At 37.8% G+C, this 19,153-nt stretch overlaps 1 protein-coding gene across 1 annotated transcript in view; it reads right to left on the reverse strand.

Moving 5' to 3' along the window:
• Positions 1–19,153, reverse strand: part of GPR158 (G protein-coupled receptor 158) — a 345,958-nt gene that overhangs the window by 53,877 nt on the left and 272,928 nt on the right. The window contains exon 6 of the mRNA XM_004605493.3: positions 6,451–6,560. Coding sequence (XP_004605550.2) covers positions 6,451–6,560 — 110 coding nt within the window. The remainder of the gene's footprint in view (positions 1–6,450; positions 6,561–19,153) is intronic.

The raw sequence follows: 19,153 nt of genomic DNA on the forward strand, positions 1-19,153 counted from the left end.
ACATCATTGATCTCTGTGCTGGGGTGAATTAAAGAAGAATTTTAGAGAATTTAGTATATTCCCATGGGACTTTACTTACATACTCATGAACAAATGTTATTTTGAAGGCTTTCACAACTGAGGATTAATCAGCACCTTGTGCAGTAATGTTCTGTTAAAATATTTAGGTCTAATCCCTAATAAAATGTCCAATATTTGCAGTCCCGGCATTTGCCTAATATTAACATCCATGCCATCCACCAGATCATGTTAAGCAAAAGGGGTAAAACTTCATTTTACTAGGAAATTCTGCTTTCTACATAGTTGCAGAGTTATTTTTCTTTCTTTTGGTCTTTTAATATTTAAGCTGTATTACTGTGTATTTTATATATCTTTATAAGAATACATAAAAATAAAAAAATACATAAAAATAAATGTGAGTATCTCCCAGTCACTTTTGAAATTTTTACTAGGAAGCAAATAATTTTTGTTTTAAATAAGCCCTTCCACAAACTGTAAATTTCTGGAACTAATAAGAACAGTCGAGAATGCGCTCTGTACTTTGCTGTATCCAGAACAAGGAATACTGAATAATGCATGAAATGAAAAATCCCCAGTCCACACCAGAAGAAGGCTTTCTCACAGCTTGCTTTCATACTCATTTTCAATATGGTACCAAAAAGGCTTTTGTTTTTTCTTGATTATCAACTTTTGAAAAAGAAAAAGGTAATCTGTTTTCAGAAACCTTATATTACAGGGAATATGAAAATGCTTTTTCAGTATTGTTTCTGAATTTCTTTGCCCCTTTTTATTTAAAAATATTGCCTTGTTTTGTATCCCAAAAAAACATTCCACTTTTCTGAGCTTACAGATGTTGTCTTCCCATGCATCTTAAACTAACAAAGAAAGAAACTAAGCTTTAGCAAACATTCTGTGATGTTACAGACTTAAGGAGGTGCCAAATGTTCATTTAGTACCACCCTACAGCATGTATGTCTTAAGTTAAACCTATCTCAGGAGACTCCTTCACCGTTGGATAATTCAACTCTATGTTTCCTTATGATCTATATAGAACTAGGTCAAACCTACATCAATCTACTTTTTTCCCCAAAGAGAAACAATTTCATGTTCAAATAAATTGCAATGCAAGGATGGCCTGCTAATGTAGTAGGGCAGTGGGACTAGCCTTCCTTGTGTCCAGGTTAACAAAGGAATATATGCCACCATGGAGAACATAATGTAAAAATAATGTCAACTAAACGTGTTCTGCCTTTGATCACCACCAGGCACTCATAATTCTAAATTATCTCAGTGATTTAAAAGTACTTTCTGAAGAGGACTACGATTATTATTATGGGCTCCAACTTGTTATATATCTAAATTGTACTATATATAATCAAATAACTATTGCAATTTACCTTGGACTAGTATGGTAGTATTTGACTGACTCTCGAATATTGAAAGAGACCCCTAAATGAAGAATTGAGTTTTGTGGTGAAAGTGAATAAAACCTTCAAATTTCCATGCCGAGTTGGTAACATTTCTGATGGTAAGATGAGCAAGACGAGCTTCTAATATTTGCCTCTAGGTTTCAGAGCTACTGTCACTCTGCAAACACTACAATCAGTGAAAAACCAGTAGAAATAGAAAGAAATGTTCAATAATTTAACTAAACTTTGAGTGAAATTGCTGAAGTGAAATAAAACTCTTGTCTTTCATGCCTAACCTATTCTCAAGGGACTATAAGTCATTTTATATCTCAGGACTAATAATTTTCTTATGCTTCTTCAGCCCACAGAGGTAGGATTTGCATTTTCATCTTAAAATAAAAAATTAACTCCCTATGAAAATGATATGATGGGTTCAAGGACATTATCCCTTAATCCTTGCTACTTTGATCCCTCAGATTACCCTGGATCGAGGTCCTACACAGTCTGTTCTTTGACTTTCCTTTCAACTTTGTGACTTTCATCACATTTTTAAAAAAATTAATTTAGTCATTGTCAGAGTTTGTGATGTAGAACCAAAATTCCCTACATATTTACATATTTCCCATTCATATTTGAATTTTATAGCTCTACAGGTGAGAAAACTCACTCTCAGATGTTTAATGTATTCTTGATTGTGTAACTAGTTTATGGTAAATGTAAGTTAAAAAAAAATTTTAAGAGTTGTCTTTGTTTTCTTAAGTGTCCTTTCTTCAAGGTCATATACTGCTAGACTCCAGAGATACTAACATTAACACTCTTGAGCCCTTGACTTATGACTCTATTCATGATAATGACCACTCATTCATTCGTTTCACAAGTATCTTAAAATATAGTATGGATGAGAAATAGCTGAGAGTAGAGTACAAAGCACTGATTCAGTCAGTATCCTATCCTAGGCTGCCCGCATTGTTCTGTGATGCGAGTTTACAGATTAAAACATTCATTTAAATTTGAGAAATACAGCAAAAAAAATCCCCAACACTGGAATATAATATGAATCCATATGGTTCAAACAGGATAAGAATAATGCAGCTCCTTAGATTAGAAATAATTTCTATTAAATTTAAGCCCTTGGTAGGGTAATTCTTCATTGCAGTAACTTCTACAAGCACAAATGAAATAGTTTTTATTCAAGTCTTTAAGTAAACTAATGAATAATTAAATAACTGCCCAAATTCCAATCATTTGCATTCTTCCCCTAAGGGGATGGAGGGGATATACAGGGTCAGAGGAGGAGGAGGAGAAGGAAGAATAAGAAGAAAGAAGAAAAGGAGGAGAAGAATGAAGGAGGAGGAGAAGAATGAAGGAGGAGAAGAAGAATGAAGAAGAATTAAGGAGGAAGAGAAGAATGAAGAAGGAGGAGAAAGAGGAGATATATTTTCCTGGAAATAAGCAGAAAGATGGAAAGACAGTCTGAATGGAAGTAATTTCTCATTATGTGATTCAGTGCTATTTAATACTGTTTGGGTTTCTCAAACACCCTATTGCTGACCACAGTGTCATGTGTTCAGACACTTGAGAACACAAAGTGAGTCAGAGGAAAATGAATGTGATGTGTGAAAAGAAGTGTGGGAAGCAATTCTTCAAGTCTGCATCTGACATTTTTATTCATTCACTTACCAATTAAACTCTTTTTTGTGTGTCAGACATTATGGGAATTCAGTGGTGAAACCTTCACTTCAGGTAAAAATGAAGATAATTTAATAGATCTAACTGTATTACATAATCGAGAACCCACTAGCTGCTCGCCTCATTGAGAGAGAGGTCATTTCAAGTCTTAAGAGATACCTGTTCTTTCAGGATTCCTGAAGACTTATTGTCCATTATAAGTGACCTATAATTTCTTATTTTCTTAAGAAACTATCCATTGAAAGAATATCAAAACTATAAAAATTGATGGTAGTGATGGTCTTTGAGGAATAGAAGGACCCCAGAGTGGTGTGCTGTGATGTTACAGAATAAAATGAATATAAAGAACAGCAGATATAGTCTAACTTCTTTGTAAGAAACAGATGCCTGTAATTTTGTAAAGGTAGAGTGATTTTGAACTGAGATTTAATTTGGGCTTCCTGGATCAGTCCAATAATCTTTCAGAATATGTCTATGAAAGGATCTTGAGAGTTACAGATATTTACATTTGTTCCAAAAAGATAATCATTAGAATTCCTAACCCCACTCAACCATCCAAAAAGGTGAAGGAGGAAAAGAAAGAAATGGATACACTGATATAGTTCATAATGTAATCATCATACTTTAAAAGGGATAAAAGGGGATGAATTTAAAGGCAAATATAATACATTATGTTTTATTCCATCAAAGATAAACATTTGTAGGAATCAGAGTTTAGGAGGCTTTGGGGGCCCATTTGTTACTCAGCCAACCAGGCTGTGGTTTCAATGCAAGGGCTCGAAGATGGGGTGCTGAGGATACCCAGTGGTGCTGGGGATACTGTGGTACTGGGCCTTCTGGCCCTGTGGTGCTGGGGATGCCCAGTCCAAACCCAGTAGTGCTGGGGTACATCCAGGGTTACACTTGGCATTGCTTGAGGGAATCAAGTGCTGCATCCAGCAATGCAGGAGACCCTGTGATACAGAGTATTGAACTGGGTTTGTTACAGGTAAGACATGATGCATCTTAACCCCCAAACTATCTCCTCTGACCCCATATTATTAACATGCTTTCACTGAGAACACTTGGTCAAATTAGCATGAAATAAAATTGGTTTACTGTGGCTATAAAATATTTTTATCTGATCAGCTTAAAGCTGGGGGTGGGTGGGTGTCCTACACAGAACACTACTTTCATATCTTGCAGGCAGGCAAAAAACCTAAATTTTCTCTCTTGTGTTCATTGGTACCACTACATTGAGAAAACTTGTAGAGAAGAGGTATGTGGAAGCCGGGAATCATTTTATCCAATCCTAGCCTTTCTAGATAGGTACATTATTGTGTCTCTCCTTGCAAATATTGATTTCAGACATGTTTAAAAGTAGAAAATTTAGGTGCTGCCACGCGAGATCGACCCCGGAGGCAACTGAACCACTTTGGACACGAGCGGCGCCCCCCAAATGCCTCCAAACTGTGTGCTCGGAGCTACTGGCCCAGGCGCGGCCAGCGGGGTATGGTCCTTTTTCTCTCAACTCTTTCTTTTTGAACGCAGAAAGGCAACAGCCGGTTTTTAGACTATGCAGGAAGCCCGGGAAAGCCGATGGGGCAGGACTTCCGGATCTGCCCTGTGCCAGTGATATTTAAGCACAGAGCCATGTGGGGACGCTTCTTTGTGCCACCACGTGAGATCGACCCCGGAGGCAACTGAACCGCCAGCGAGTGATGCAATTACCAAAAGAATTTTCCCTGGACTTCATATAGAAATCCAAAACCACGCGGCCACGGCAGCCTAATGTCATCTAATCATCAGCAATATGAAATGGTTCCTTTGTAATGGGTTGGACTTTGGGGGGACCATAATAGGGTTAAAGTTTGTAGTGACATGTAATTTCTGGCTGTACTTTCCCTGGACTTTATACAGAAATTCAAAGCTGTGAGGCCGCTGCCATGGCCGCGCGACCTAATGTCATTTAATCATCACCAATATGAAATGGTTCCTTCTTAACTGGTCGGACTTTGGTGGGAAATCCTAACAAGAATAGTAAGTCTTTTGCTGAAATATTGAAGGCAATCAAAGTGGTAGCCATCTCTATAGACTGAACTAAGCCATATCCCCACGCCGGCTGAGAAGAAATATCCTTCTTTCTTGGGAAGAAACGCGGCGTGGCGTTAACCATAGTATGATGTCCATTAAGCTGACACGGACCTGGTGGCGTGGGAATGGAATACAAGGGAATAAATTATTATGTACTTGGAACAGCGGGATGCTGGTGGAACCTCGAGCTGGGGCCGATACCAGCGTATTACTTTTGGTTCCAGAAACTGCTGGCAGACATTCTTCCAGACTATCAACTAAGCCAGAGCACCACGCCGGCTGATGACGGGAAATAACCATCTTTTTCGTTTTTTTTTCCCTTTGTCAGGCAGCATGGTGATTACTAAACAGGTGTGAACTCGGTGGCGTGGGACGAGGCAGGGGGGGGGAAATAGAAAAGTTATGTAACACACAGCGGGACTTAATATCTCTACATTCTCAGCAATGGAGAGCTATCAAATGCTTCCTTGACAGTAGGACTGTCTTTTCTTTTTTGGGGGGGAAACCCTAGCAACAATAGTGAGTTATGCGTTGAAACATGGAATGTAACCAAGATAAAGCGTAAACGAAGTAAAATTTATCACTTTCAAGGGCGGGGACTGGGGAGTCGGGAGGGGGCGGGAGGTATAACGGGGTGGTTGGTGATGAATATGGGCACTGGTGAAGGGAAGGGTGTTTGAGTATTGTATAACTGACATAATCCTGAGAGAACTATGTAACCCTCCACATGGTGATTCAATAAAATTTATTAAAAAAAAAGTAGAAAATTTAGAAACTAAGTATAACAGAATTTACTGCATTCTGCAGCTTACAAGAGTGATAGCCACTGGAACAATGGTTAAGGAGAAGTACTAAAATTTATTAGCATTATTATTATTTTTGGAGATCCACACTCAATGGTATTCATGGCTTTTGTTTTAGTTATATCATCTCTATTGCTTGTTGTTTGTAGCTAGTAAGTATTATTTGGAATTCTTTCTAAGCTTATTTTTTCATAATTAATTTTTATAACAAATAACATTTTATGTAGCATGCTGCTCAAATTCATTGATAGTGAAGATTTTCCAAAAAATCCTAAAGAAGCTGACTTGAAATGTGTGCATATCTATATCTATATCTATATCTATCTATCTATCTATCTAAAACAGTATACATATCATCTTGCTATGTACATTCTTGAAATCAAACTAGTTAAGAGGGTCACCCAGCTTGCAATTACATGCTAAGCCTGAAACTCTCATCCTCCTATGGGAAGAAAACCTAATAAAATATAATATACCTGTGAAGCTTGAGAGTGACAGTTCCATAAACAGTGGCAAAGCCAAGAAGACGAACCCATCTCAGGAGAATACAGCGAAATGTGCTTGGCTCAAAGTATAAAATAACAACCTGTGGGATGAGAAGAGAGAAAGACCTTCAGGATCAACTGACATCCCCCAGACTAAAATCGTTTTTTTCTAGTAAGAAGTCTAATGCACATGAATTTTGATATAAGCATATATCTATTTAAGTAAAACTTTACTTTGGTGATTGTCCAAATTCACGAACAAAGATTTTAGTGTCTGTCATCAGCTTCCATTATCCAGCAATATTTTTAATCAATAAAACTATACATATACAAACCTACAAAAAGAAACCCCAAAATATGTAACATTCCATTCACCATAAAAATGATTTAATTCACAACCAGTTTCACCAATTTGAAGCAAATAACACTTGGTGAACAATTAGGAAAATAGAAGTGCTGTGTCCAGCACTGTTAGACTGTTTGAGAATTGTCACACAGATCATTTAAATACCAAGACTAAAACTCTGGGAGGAGTATTGAGTTGTACCAACTTCTCACCCTTTTATCTTGAAAGCAACAATCTTTTGACAATTCTGATCTTCATATTTATTTTGTTTTGTTGTGTCTCTATTTGCTAAAGAGACAACAATATTCTTCTATTTTAAAATATTTAAAAATATTCTTTTAAAAAATATTTTAAAATATTGTTTTATTTTGTGAGTATTTTAAAAGTCAAATTATTTTTCTTTTCTCTTTCTCTTTTCTTCCCCAATAGTTGTGTTTTGTGTGTAAAGAGTACAGGAAATGAAGCAGTTTTCAAAACAGGTTAAATAATCACACTGGATAAAATGGGCAGATAATTTGTATAGACCTATTTGTAATTAGGGGAAGACTTGGAAGATTATCCACAAAGCAGCCATATTAAAATTAAATTAAATTAAAAGATGCAGTGGCTAAAGAATCCACCATGAAGACCAGCTAATTGAATTTTGTAAGCTTCGGGGACAAAATTTCTAATATTGAACAACTAAATCCTTAAAATTTACATTGAGTTAAATCTACATTAAATTACATACTAAAGTTTTACTTCAATCAGAATAGGGGAAACAAACATCTATGAAAATTAAAGTGAGTTATTCAGAGGCAATGTGAGAGATGAGAGAAAACGAATGTTTGTTGTGGCACACCTTTTTCTTGATGACTCTACATGCAATTCTTTTTCTCTTACCCTACCCAAACCAATCTGCAGTTTATATCTCGCATGCATTCATCCAGTGATTTTATTTACTCTTAGGAACCTTCCTTAGGTTACCTATAACAGAACTGGTACACTTTCATCCTGCTACTAGCACATTAAGTAAAATCTTCCCATCATTAGCCTCTAGTATTAGAAAGAGAAAGGGAAAGATTCTCATGTATACTTCGAAAATATTCCTTAGGTAGTTCTTCTAGCAAAGAAATATTTTGGAGTTTTGGTTTTAAAACTTACTATTTTGATAACCATGGGAAAATTAATTAACCAATTTAAATGTGGGCTCTATCTTTAAAATGGAAATAATAAAGTATATCTTATTTTCTCAGCCTAAGTACCATGTTTAACACAGTGATCAGTGTGTATATGTGGGAATCATGAATCTCATTATTGATACATAGAAGTGACAGTAACCAATATCATCATCTATAAATTACTGAAGACATCTTACAGCCTAGTTCTCCCTCTGGGAGAACCTGGCAAGCTACCGAGCGTTTTCTGCCCCCAGGGGAGAGTCTCAAAAACTCCCCATGGCATATTCATATGCCAAAACCAGTAACAATGATGGGTCTCATTGCCCTGACCCTGAAAGAGCCTCCAATGCAGCACCATTGGAAAAGACAAGTAAAGAGAGGCTTCTAAAATCTCAAGGCTGGGACGAATGGAGACGTTACTTAGACCACTCGAGAAATTTGACGATCAATGGGATGATGATGATGATGATGATGATGATGATGATGATGATAAATTACTCAGATTGGTAGTTTTTATCCATTTCTTCTTTAAGTTTCTGTTAAGAAATGTTTTCTTGGGTTTTGGATATAGATATTTATTTCACAATAATTTTTAGGCTACCTATTTGCACATATTATATTTAATTCAAGGTTCTATGTTGGAATTCAGAAGATGTTGGTTATTCAAATCTTGTTTTAACTTTATTAGATAATTTAACTGCTATTATGCTAGATCTAGATCTAATGTTCCATAACTTGCATCCATTTTATCTAAAATGAACTAATTAAATTTTTTCCTTTCTCACTTGCTCTCTCCTTTTCCCAGAATTTTTCTTCTGATAAAGATTGGAAAGAGGGGCTGGAGCAATAGCACAGTGGGTAGGGCATTTGCCTTGCACGTGGCCAACTTGGGTTTGATTCCCAGCATCCCATATGGTCCCCTGAGCACCGCCAGGAGTAATTCCTGAGTGCAAAGCCAGGAGTAACCCCTGTGCATCACTGGGTGTGACCCAAAAAGAAAAAAAAAAGATTGGAAAGAATTCTAAGATTATACAGACTCTTTATCACATCAATAATTTCTTTAGCCCAGTATTCCACAGGGCTACTAATTCCTCTCAAGTTTATTATGATTCTACCTGAACATGTAAAAATTAGGGTCTTATCTTTTTTAAAAAAATTGGTTTTTGGGCCATACACAGAAATGTTCAAGGCTTACTCTTAGCCCTGTGCTCAGGAATCACTCCTGATAGTGCTCAGGAAACCATATGGGATGCTGGGGATTGAACCTGGGTCCACTGCATGCAAGGAAAATGCCCTACCCACAGTGCTATTTCTCCAGTTCTAAAGTTCCTATCTTGACAGAGGCTCATTCACAAAAGTGGTTATAAAGCATATTATATGAAGACTTCAAACCCAATTATTAAGATGATTTCTCTATTATTTCATAAGACTTCTGATTTTATCATGAGAAATATTTATGATGAAAGTATATATTCTGTAAATGGTTAGCTAATTACATAAATTTGAATTTAAATGTTAAAAAATGGAAAGCACTTAACACAATGACAAATGTATGCAATTACTATAAAGATTTGACTGTAATTATGACTTTACAAAACCATGATCAAGATCACAGTACCTTACATTTGGCCTCTATCACTCCAACACAAAGCACAAATAATAAATACAAATAACATAAAATATAATTTTTTTCAAAATTGTAATATTTAGAAGTAACTTTGGGGGGATTATTATGATGAATATAATATGCCTTACTTAGCCCCTCTAAAATTCTTGTTATAATTTGCTTGAAAAGATGAAAGGAAATTAAAATGGTCACAGGTCTGAAAATGAAAAAGCAAAGATGGATGGCCTATCCATCTCTGCAGGAACTATTTCTACACCTGCAAGTCTTGGAGACTTCAAGTCCATATGGTTCCTTTTTTATCAGCTCCTCTGGACCCCCTTAAGTCACAGATTAGAACTCAGGAAACTGGATTCAGAAACATAAAACTTACTTGCCTGGGGAAAAGCACAGCAAGGCGGAGAGAGGGGGACAAAGAGGATGCATTCCTGGAACACAGGTGCCTCCTTCTTCTGTTTCCCCAGCTCTCCACATGAAAAGTACTTTATGCAAACACACCGTCCAAGCAGACATGACAGAGGCTGGAGCAATAGTACAGCAGGTAGGGCATTTGCCTTGCATGTGGTCAACTTAGGTTCAATCCCTGGCACCCCACATGGCCCCTGAGCCTCACCAGGAGTGATTCCTGAGCGCACAGTCAGGAGTATGCTCTGAGTACAGCTGGGTGTGGCCCCAAAACAAAAGCAAAAACTAACATACATGACACACATATATACATATATATGCATAAATTGGTATGTATAAATGTGGATATATACTCATGTGTGTATTTTTATGAATATACATACATATTATTTCCCGTTTTCTGAAAATTGAATGTTTCTGCTTGATATTATTTGTGTGTTATTTTGGGAGCCTGGAAATGCTCTTACTTATGAATTTATATGGGAAATAAATTAGTGTTCTTTTATCTAAAAAGCAACCTACCAGGGTGGAAGAGATATTACAGTGGGCAGGGCGTTTGCCGTGCATGAAACTAACCCAGGTTTGTTCTGAGCATCACATATGGTTCCCTGAGCCCCACCAGGAGTGATCCCTGAGCAAAGAGAGTGCAATAATCCCTGGGTGCCTCCAGGCACGGCCTCCCTGTTGTTCTCTAAAAATAACAACAAAAATCAACCTACCAAATCATAATATATATGTGAATGTTGTACCTTCAGATAGTGAGGGAAATCTTTACAGTGGCAGGGAAAAAATATCTGATAAGACCAAAAACATCTAAAATAACAGAAATGAAAACTCTTGGCCACTCTATTACACTAACTTACTTTATCAATTAATCACTCATTTAGGCAGAGAATAGATGCATTTATGTAATAGGCTCTATGGTAGGTAAAGGATAACAAATAAATTTAAAATGTTCTCTTAAATCACAAAAGTTGAAATCAAATGAAAGAGAGCTCCCATCAAAAGTTGAAGTATCACTTGTATCACTTGTTAACTTGTCAATACTTATCTTATATCTTATACTTATCTATAATTAATAACACTTAGTTCACCCATCAAAAGATGAACTAAGCATTATTGATTATAGATAATGATCTAAGTAACCCAAAAAGCAAACAGCATATAAAGACAAAAAAAAACAACGAAAAAGGTGGCTATAGGGCCAGTATCAGCCAGAAACACTCTACCCACAGAAAGTCCATTTTTAGTCATATAAAAAGCAGCGGACAGAGATTCTAGATCGACCTCATAGTGTTCTCTGAGGAACTGGGAAGAGAGGGAAACAACACGGAGCTTCCTCCTAATACTCTTATTTCACTTTCATAAATTGGGAAAATTCCTTGGTCCCCGTTATGCACTTTCCCTCCACTTTCAGTTTTTATCATTCTTATTAGTGTAGATTCTTTGACAAAGACCAAGAGCCACATATCCACAGACGTTGATATTTTGGATAAAGAAATCTTTCTGTTGTTTAAAAAATAATTAAAAATTCGAGCTGAATTAAATTTATTTCAAATATACTTTTTCTACAAGCTTAAAACTGTTCTCATAGTTTCAGGTCAAGATATCAGACAACTACAGTTTTGTCATCCCAGAGTCTTTAGGAAGGAAAGCTAGAAACACAACAGTGTCTCACACAAGAAGGGCACAAGGAGACAGAAGGGGCTATAAAAATCATCACTGTCATCCCGTTGCTCATCAATTTGCTCGAGTGGGCACCAGTAACGTCTCCATTGTGAGATTTTTTTTTGTTACCGTTTTTGTGATATCGAATACGCCATGGGTAGCTTGCCAGGCTCTGCCATGCAGGTGAGATACTCTGGGGAGCTTGCCAGGCTCTCCGAGAGGGGCAGAGGAATCTAACCTGTATACAAGACAAACGCCCTACCACTGTGCTACCGTTCCTGTCAATCGAATTCGGGTCTATCTCCTAACCAGCAGGCATGGTTCCCTCTGTAGATAGTATGCCGGGGAGTTACCATCTCTTGGCCTCTTAATTTGCACTTGAACTTTCTGTCCCTCAACACTGGGACCCTGCCAATTGTATAGAGCGTTGTTGCCAAGCAGGAGCAGGGAAGACCAGCCCGCTTGATTTCAGTCTGGGGAAATATTAGATTGCAAAGGGGTCCCAATGCCAGTGCCACAACAATCCTATAAATATGATTACCAACTCAAACATCGCTCAGGGCTTAAGTTGGATCCCTCATTCACCCTTATCTTAGATTATCTGTCTTGTTTTTCTCACACCTGGTGGTGCTGGATTGCTCCCAGTGGTGCATAAGGGACCATGCGATGGTGGGGATAGAACCCAGGCATCCTGCATGCAAAGCACATGCTCCAGGACTTTTGAGTCATCTCTTTGGTCCCTGTATGGGATAATTTACATAAAGTGTCTTACATATGGTAGGCGTTCAATCGATGGGAGTGTTCTCCCTTGCCAAGACACTTAGGGAAGATAGTTTATGGTGGAAACACCAGACTGTCTCTTTAATCTACTGTCTCTTTAATCTACTCTGCCATTATCTATGAAAATCATGACTGGTCTGTGGTTATATAAGCCTCTATAGGGAAGCTTAAAATAGTCTCCAACTCAGTTATTCCAGGTTTGGGATCAGCCCTGGCTCGACAATCTCATTGCGAGAAGCAGCAGAAATAGAACCGCTAATCTTCCAGCGCAAAAAAGGTCCAAGACACAGAAGCGCCTGGTAGAGTTGAGATTGATTCGGGGAGCAGAAGCTTTTTAAAATTTAGGAACAAGCCAGCCCCTGAAAGGTGGTGTGTACAAGAAGGACAATCACTGGCAGCTGCCAGTGAGGCTAGTGTTGAGAGATGAGAGGGAAGGGGACAGTGAGTCTGTAGTCAGAGTTCAAATCTTGGTTCTGCTATTGATTAGCTGTGCATTTGGGGCAGCTTCTTTCACATTTGGTCCTGTTTCCTTAACACTGAAATGGGAGTCCTTCTGCGGAGTCAAGAATGACCTCAGCTTGAGTAAGAATATTCTCATGCCTCTTAAGTGTACCCTAACTGCAATCACGTCTGAATAGCTTTCGGATGTGAGCTATGACACAGTTCAGAGCAGTTTTTGATTGGTTTCTTCTCAGCTTTGCATATTTATTCAACAAATCTTAGTGATCTATTATTTTCAGGACTGAGTTAAGTGCTGAACTAAGTGCTGGTGATATGGCAAGTAAACAACAACAACAACACCCCCCCCCAAAAAAAATAAAGCTATACTCTGGCCCTAATGCAAATGGATTAATTTAGCAAGGAAGAAAGATAAATGAATATGTCAACATGTAAAAAGAAAATTTTAAATTATAATGAAGAAAAAAAAGCCATCAGGCTCAAAAACAGAAAGGAGCTTTTGGATAAGAAAGGAGTGTTTAAGCTGGGACTTGGGGGATAAGCAGGAAAGAGAAAAGCTTCCCTGTGAGGGACCCTCTATTCCTGCTTGGGTGTGGATCTATCCCAACAGCCATTTCCTTCCTTAGCAGCCTTTGACTTCTCCCTTCTGGACTGTGGCCCAGGAGATTTCTCCTAACCAGCTTGCTCAAGGCTGGCCTGTGTCCCTGCTCCTCCTTCTGTCCCTTCCTTTTTCTTCGCCACCTCCCACCAGAAATCAACTCCATAAAGTTGCCATCTGTTTATGTACATGATAAACGGATACCATGGCCTTCTGTATCACTTGAATCTTTCAGCACATTTTTCCTTTAGCAGGCATGCAATCTGCTGCCAAACACAGCTGGAGACCTCTAAGCAAACTGTTTGTAGAGGAATAAAATGTCCAAATGATTCCCAAATTAATTTGATCTCCCACCACAACCTAATTTTCCCTTCCATTCTTCTACCTTGCAGCAGTTTAATTTATATGCCAATAAGCTGCCATGTGCAATAGCTTTGCCACTGTAAGACCTGTTCATTTATCACTCACTTCACACTATATACCTCTCCAGGATTTACATGTAAGCATGTGCCTCAATAGAAGATTAACTAGTTCTGTGTCAGCAAAGAAGCATTCAGAGAAAATCCACCAGTATTTATGCTTTCATTCCAAACAAATAAATACAAACTTGACCATTCAGTGCTGGCTGAACATCTCAAATAAATCACTTTGTAAAGGTTAGATGTGTCACGTTCTAGAATAGCATAATGAGGGTCTTGACTGACTTTCAGGATTTAAAAGTTAGAAATTCAATCTATGCTTTCATTTCTTTTTCTTTTCAGCCAAAAGGCATGTAGTGATCCCTGAGTGTTTTGAAAAAGTCAAAGTAGACTATCAAATTAAAAGCAAATATCATTCTAAAATCCAATGATGGCCTCACTACAGCCCTTCCTTCCATTGTTATCCACAGTACATCTAGAATATAATTTTATAAAATACAGGTTTGCAAAGACATCTAAAGCTTCCAGTGAACCAAATTCAATTAAACTAATGATCATCCTAGGACACAAGTTTAATTCATTATCAGAATAAAAGGAAAAATCCAAGCACATTTCTTTCATTATCTTCCCATGAGGTCATGCTACAAATCCTCATGAAGTTACTAGAAGCTGAAAGGAAAATTGACAAATCTTCTAAGAAATAAAGGATTTGTTTTGCATTTTAAACATTTACCTAATTGTGTTCCGAAATTAATAATGTGAAGGCAATCAGCCTGTTTGGCTCAAAATCCTCCCATGAACTAAGAAATCATCCATATTCCCATTTGCCACCGCTTCCACCTCTCGGTCTGATTTACATCTCAGACTAAACTCACCTCTAGTCCATCACTCTACTGATCGTTTTGATTATCAAACTCCTGGAAGCTTTTCCACTTCCCGATCTTTTGCCTTAAATACTATTGCTGCAGTTGTTCACCAAAACGGCCCACTTCCTATCATTTGCATCTCTTAATCACTGCCTCCTCAGAGGGAGATCTTTTAACTTTGTTGCTCTTGATTTGTTTCTTAGATAAACTTATTTATTATCTGTCTCTGCCATTATACTCTAAGCTTTTTGAGACTAGGGGTCTTTTCTCTCATTGACTGTTATGTCCTCAAAGAGACAATTCCATTAACTCAGTTCATGGGAGATGAACAAACATATGAATAAAGCCAAGGAACAAACAACTCATGATAGTCAGAGAAGAGGTGGAATATCCAATATTTTTGAATGCTGAGCGTCAATCTCTTACCACTGTATAAAGATACTGGAGGCCAGCACAGCATTACTTCTAAAGGCTGACTTGCCGTGTTCATTAGACATTAATGGAATGGAACCTCTGACTATTAAATGGGAGATTCCATTGTATTTCATGGAAGGTAAATGGTCCTTTCATGGAGTGTATTGAATGTCTCTAGATTCTACAGTAATTTATCATCTGTAAATCAAAATTTTTACAAAATGGCAAGAAAACTTTGGGGTAAAATAAAATAAAAGAAATGAAATATACATACTTGATGTATATATTTATTGCTTGCTGCTAAGTCAATTTTCAAGCTAAAATGAAAATAATTTAATGGAGCTCAGATGCAGATGTGTCTGCCTTCCCACCTACCTATGTTCCTAAGCATTCGGCTCTGAAATATCTTAGTTACTCTGAAGGTTTCTTTAGGCTCTCATAAGAAAATCCTCTCAGTCCAGAAAGCCATTCTCAAGCAACACCAGTTTCTGGGGCTTTCCAGAAACTCAATCAAATGATTTCCTGCTTTTTATCCTCAATGGCCAGGCATTCATGCCTTCTGACACAAATCTGACAAACATTAAATTCTTCAATCCAGTAGTTGATGCCATTTCAAAAACTTATAAGCAGAAACTATTATTTGAAAGCAAGGCAACCGACTATATTTACCTCCCACACGTTCTTGAATTAAAAAGTAGTTTGCTACCCAGGTGGCCGATTATGAAAGGGTTATTAGTCACATCTAATATCTCCTTCTTCTGCAAAAGTACAACCTTAACTTCAGACACAAAAATCCAAGTTTACAAATACTAGTCAGACAGTCATAAAGCGAGCTCTAGTATTATGTAAACATATATGGATTTACCTACAATACACTACAGTAGAGTGTCAACTTTGGTTATATATTAGAATCGCTTGGAGAGCTTAGGAAATGTATATTACCAGGCCCAATATCCTATCAATTACATACCCTGTTCTTTTGTAGAGTTCAGATTTGCGCCTTTGTTAAAGCTTCAGGTATTTCCAACAGGCCAGTACTTTTGAGAATCACTGAATTACAAAAGGGTCTGCATTTAGGACCAAATGTGCCTTCTTAGGTTCGTTTAAAACTCTACATAGTGACAGATTGCATTTATGCAAAAATAAGCAAATGCACATTTACAACGAGGCAAATGAATTTTGGCTTAAAGAAGTTAGATCAGTGGTTACTTCCTGGGAGCTCAGGAAGGTTGAAATTGAAAGGAAGCTGAAGGGAAATTTGGAACTGATAGTATTGTGTTTGACTGAATATGTATGTTCAGTTTTTGAAAAATTAATCAAGCTGGGTAGTAATGTTATATGTACTTTCTGCACATGTAATATGTCAAACAAAAGTAAAACAGTACAAGTAAAAACTCTCTACCCCCTTTTACATTTTCTTTTAGTTTCTCCATGAGTAATTTAAAATGCAATGTGCAAAGTGCTGAACTAGCCCAAGATTAAACAAAGCTTCACAGAAATAATAAAGCCAGGAATGTCTGTTCAGTGTATGGAAAATAGTGTGAAGTTTTCTTTAGAAGTTAAAAATAGAACTACCGTAGAATCCAACAACTGCACTCCTAGTATCCAAAGAACACAAGAACATGAATTTGAAAAAGTGGATGCACATCTATGTTCATTGCAGCACTACTGACAATAGCCAAATTTTGGAAATAACACAAGTGCCCAGTGACAGATAAGTGAAAAGAAAATGTGGCATATATACACAAAAATGTTACTATGCTATAGGTAAAGATGAAATCTTTGATATTTTTTGTTTGTCTTTGTGCCACACCCAGAAGCACAAAAGCGCTGATCACAGAGTAACTTTTCTTTAGATGCTAGCTTGATTTTATTACTTCCCAAAGTCATTGTTAGGGGCTTTACTACATCCCTGCTTCAAAAATAAACTCTTAGCATTTCACCTGAAAATGCAAGTTACCAGGGCTGGAGAGATAGTACAGCAGGTAAGGCACTTGTTTTGCATGTGGCTTAGCTGGGTTTGCTTCCAGTCTCCTCATGTAGTCCTCTGTGTCAGCCAGGGGTAATCGTGAGCACAGAAGACAGGAGTAAGCCCTAAGCATCACTGGGTATGGCCCAAAACCCGTAATAAAAATTTTTAAAAGAGGAATATAGGATACCAGGGCTAAGGGAAGTGAGCTGAGCTAGAAGGGTGGGGTGGGCTGTGATAAATGTTGGCACTCGGAAAGCATAGTATGGTAACACTGAACTTCTAAAACATATTTCTACACTCTTTCAAACCAATTATACCTCAATTAAAATAAATTTAAATAGGCTGGAAAGTTACATTATTATGACCAAGTTAAAGGATATTGTTAACATTAAAATAGGTACCAAAACCGAAATAACTTTCCTTTTATAGTAATCCAAGAGTGAAAATGTCAGTGTATTATTTTCTTCAACATTGTCAACTCCACGAAGACCAAATTTCTGCTTTGGTTTCTTTCCCAAAAGGTTTTCCAGAGAGTTCCAGTGATTATGATTACTAAACATAAGTTAATAACAGTTTCTAAGGTATACTCACTAACCTCCCTTAGAAGATTATCCTTATCTAACCTGGACCGATAATGAGGGCACCTATTTCAATTGTTAATGTTCTTTCCATTCTCTCAAATCTGTCCTAATTCATCCAAGGATTCCTTGCCAGCTAATTGGAAAAGGAACCATGATTTCCAATAACTTGAAACTTCCCCAGAGTCCTTTACTCTTAACTTTGTTAATCACTTGTTTATGTTAGAAGTGAAATTAAGTCTGCTTGATTTATTTTGAATAAGAAACCTAGCAAGAGCTGCCTGTTGTTGAATTTTTGCTGTAAAGGCAAAACACAGAGCCCAGTGTTTTCATTTCCTTGCAGGCAGGGAGATAGATGGAGCTCCGCTCAGGAGTTTCTTGGAGAAGTTTTCCCATGAACAGCCCAGAAACAGCTCTAAAGTAAGAGAGGCCTTGAGATGTGAATTCTGAGCTCTTTGGAGATGGAGATGGAGGTTTCTTACAGAAGCAGAAACAGAAGTGGTCAAGAGAGGAGTGGAAACCCTTGGAAAAGAAGGATCTTTAAGAAAAATAAAAGGTCCTGATAAGAGTAAGGACCATTAAGAAGAGTCGAACGAAGGCTCCCATCCCAGATTAATTTTGATGTTTACAGAGAACTTCAGCTCAACACAATATGCAGAAAATCCATCTATAACCCCCTCCAAAATCTCTCAAAACCATTCCTTTCCAGAGAGGGCTGTGTTTGCCCTTGAATAGGTGTGTTTCTGTCTTTCTGACTCTGTCTGACTCTCCCTTTTCCTCCATACTCTCTAAATAAAACTATTTCACTTCAACATTCGTGTTTTCCTGAGTTTCTTTCCTGTGAGGGAAGGCAACCATCCTGGAAAACCTGGCAGAGGTATGAGGGCGAAACTGATGCCAGGACAAGCTGCAGCTAATATTAAGTTTCAACTAGGCCTCAGTTTCTGTTTCCCTGGAGTAGGACTTGCCGTTTCTGGTAGACTCCCAGTTAAGTAATGCTCTTAGATAAGGAATTGGGCAGTTGGGTCTGGCCGGTCATGAGGGGTCACTGTACCCACCTTAGAAGCTGTTACTAACCATTGCCTAATTGCTGACCACCACTGTAATAGGGCCAATGTTAAAAATAGACCTGTGTATATAAATTCCCTCTTAACTCTGACCCGTATATAAACTGCTTGTTATTTGGAGTTGAAGTCCTTGTCAAGACTCCACTGTGCTGGATGGGACTTGGACCCTAGCTCGAGCTAGGGCTGGCTGGGGCTAGTAATAAAGCTCCTTTGCTTTTGCACTATCGTGTGTGGACTTGGTCTCTCTGCAACTGGGGACCCGAAACTCGGGCACAAAAGAGGTTTAGACTGACTTTCCCTTTTCCTGTAAACAGCAAATCCTCTCTCCAGCCTGTCTG

The sequence above is a fragment of the Sorex araneus genome, chromosome 9 (assembly GCF_027595985.1).
Source record: "Sorex araneus isolate mSorAra2 chromosome 9, mSorAra2.pri, whole genome shotgun sequence".
Taxonomy (NCBI): Eukaryota; Metazoa; Chordata; class Mammalia; order Eulipotyphla; family Soricidae; genus Sorex; species Sorex araneus.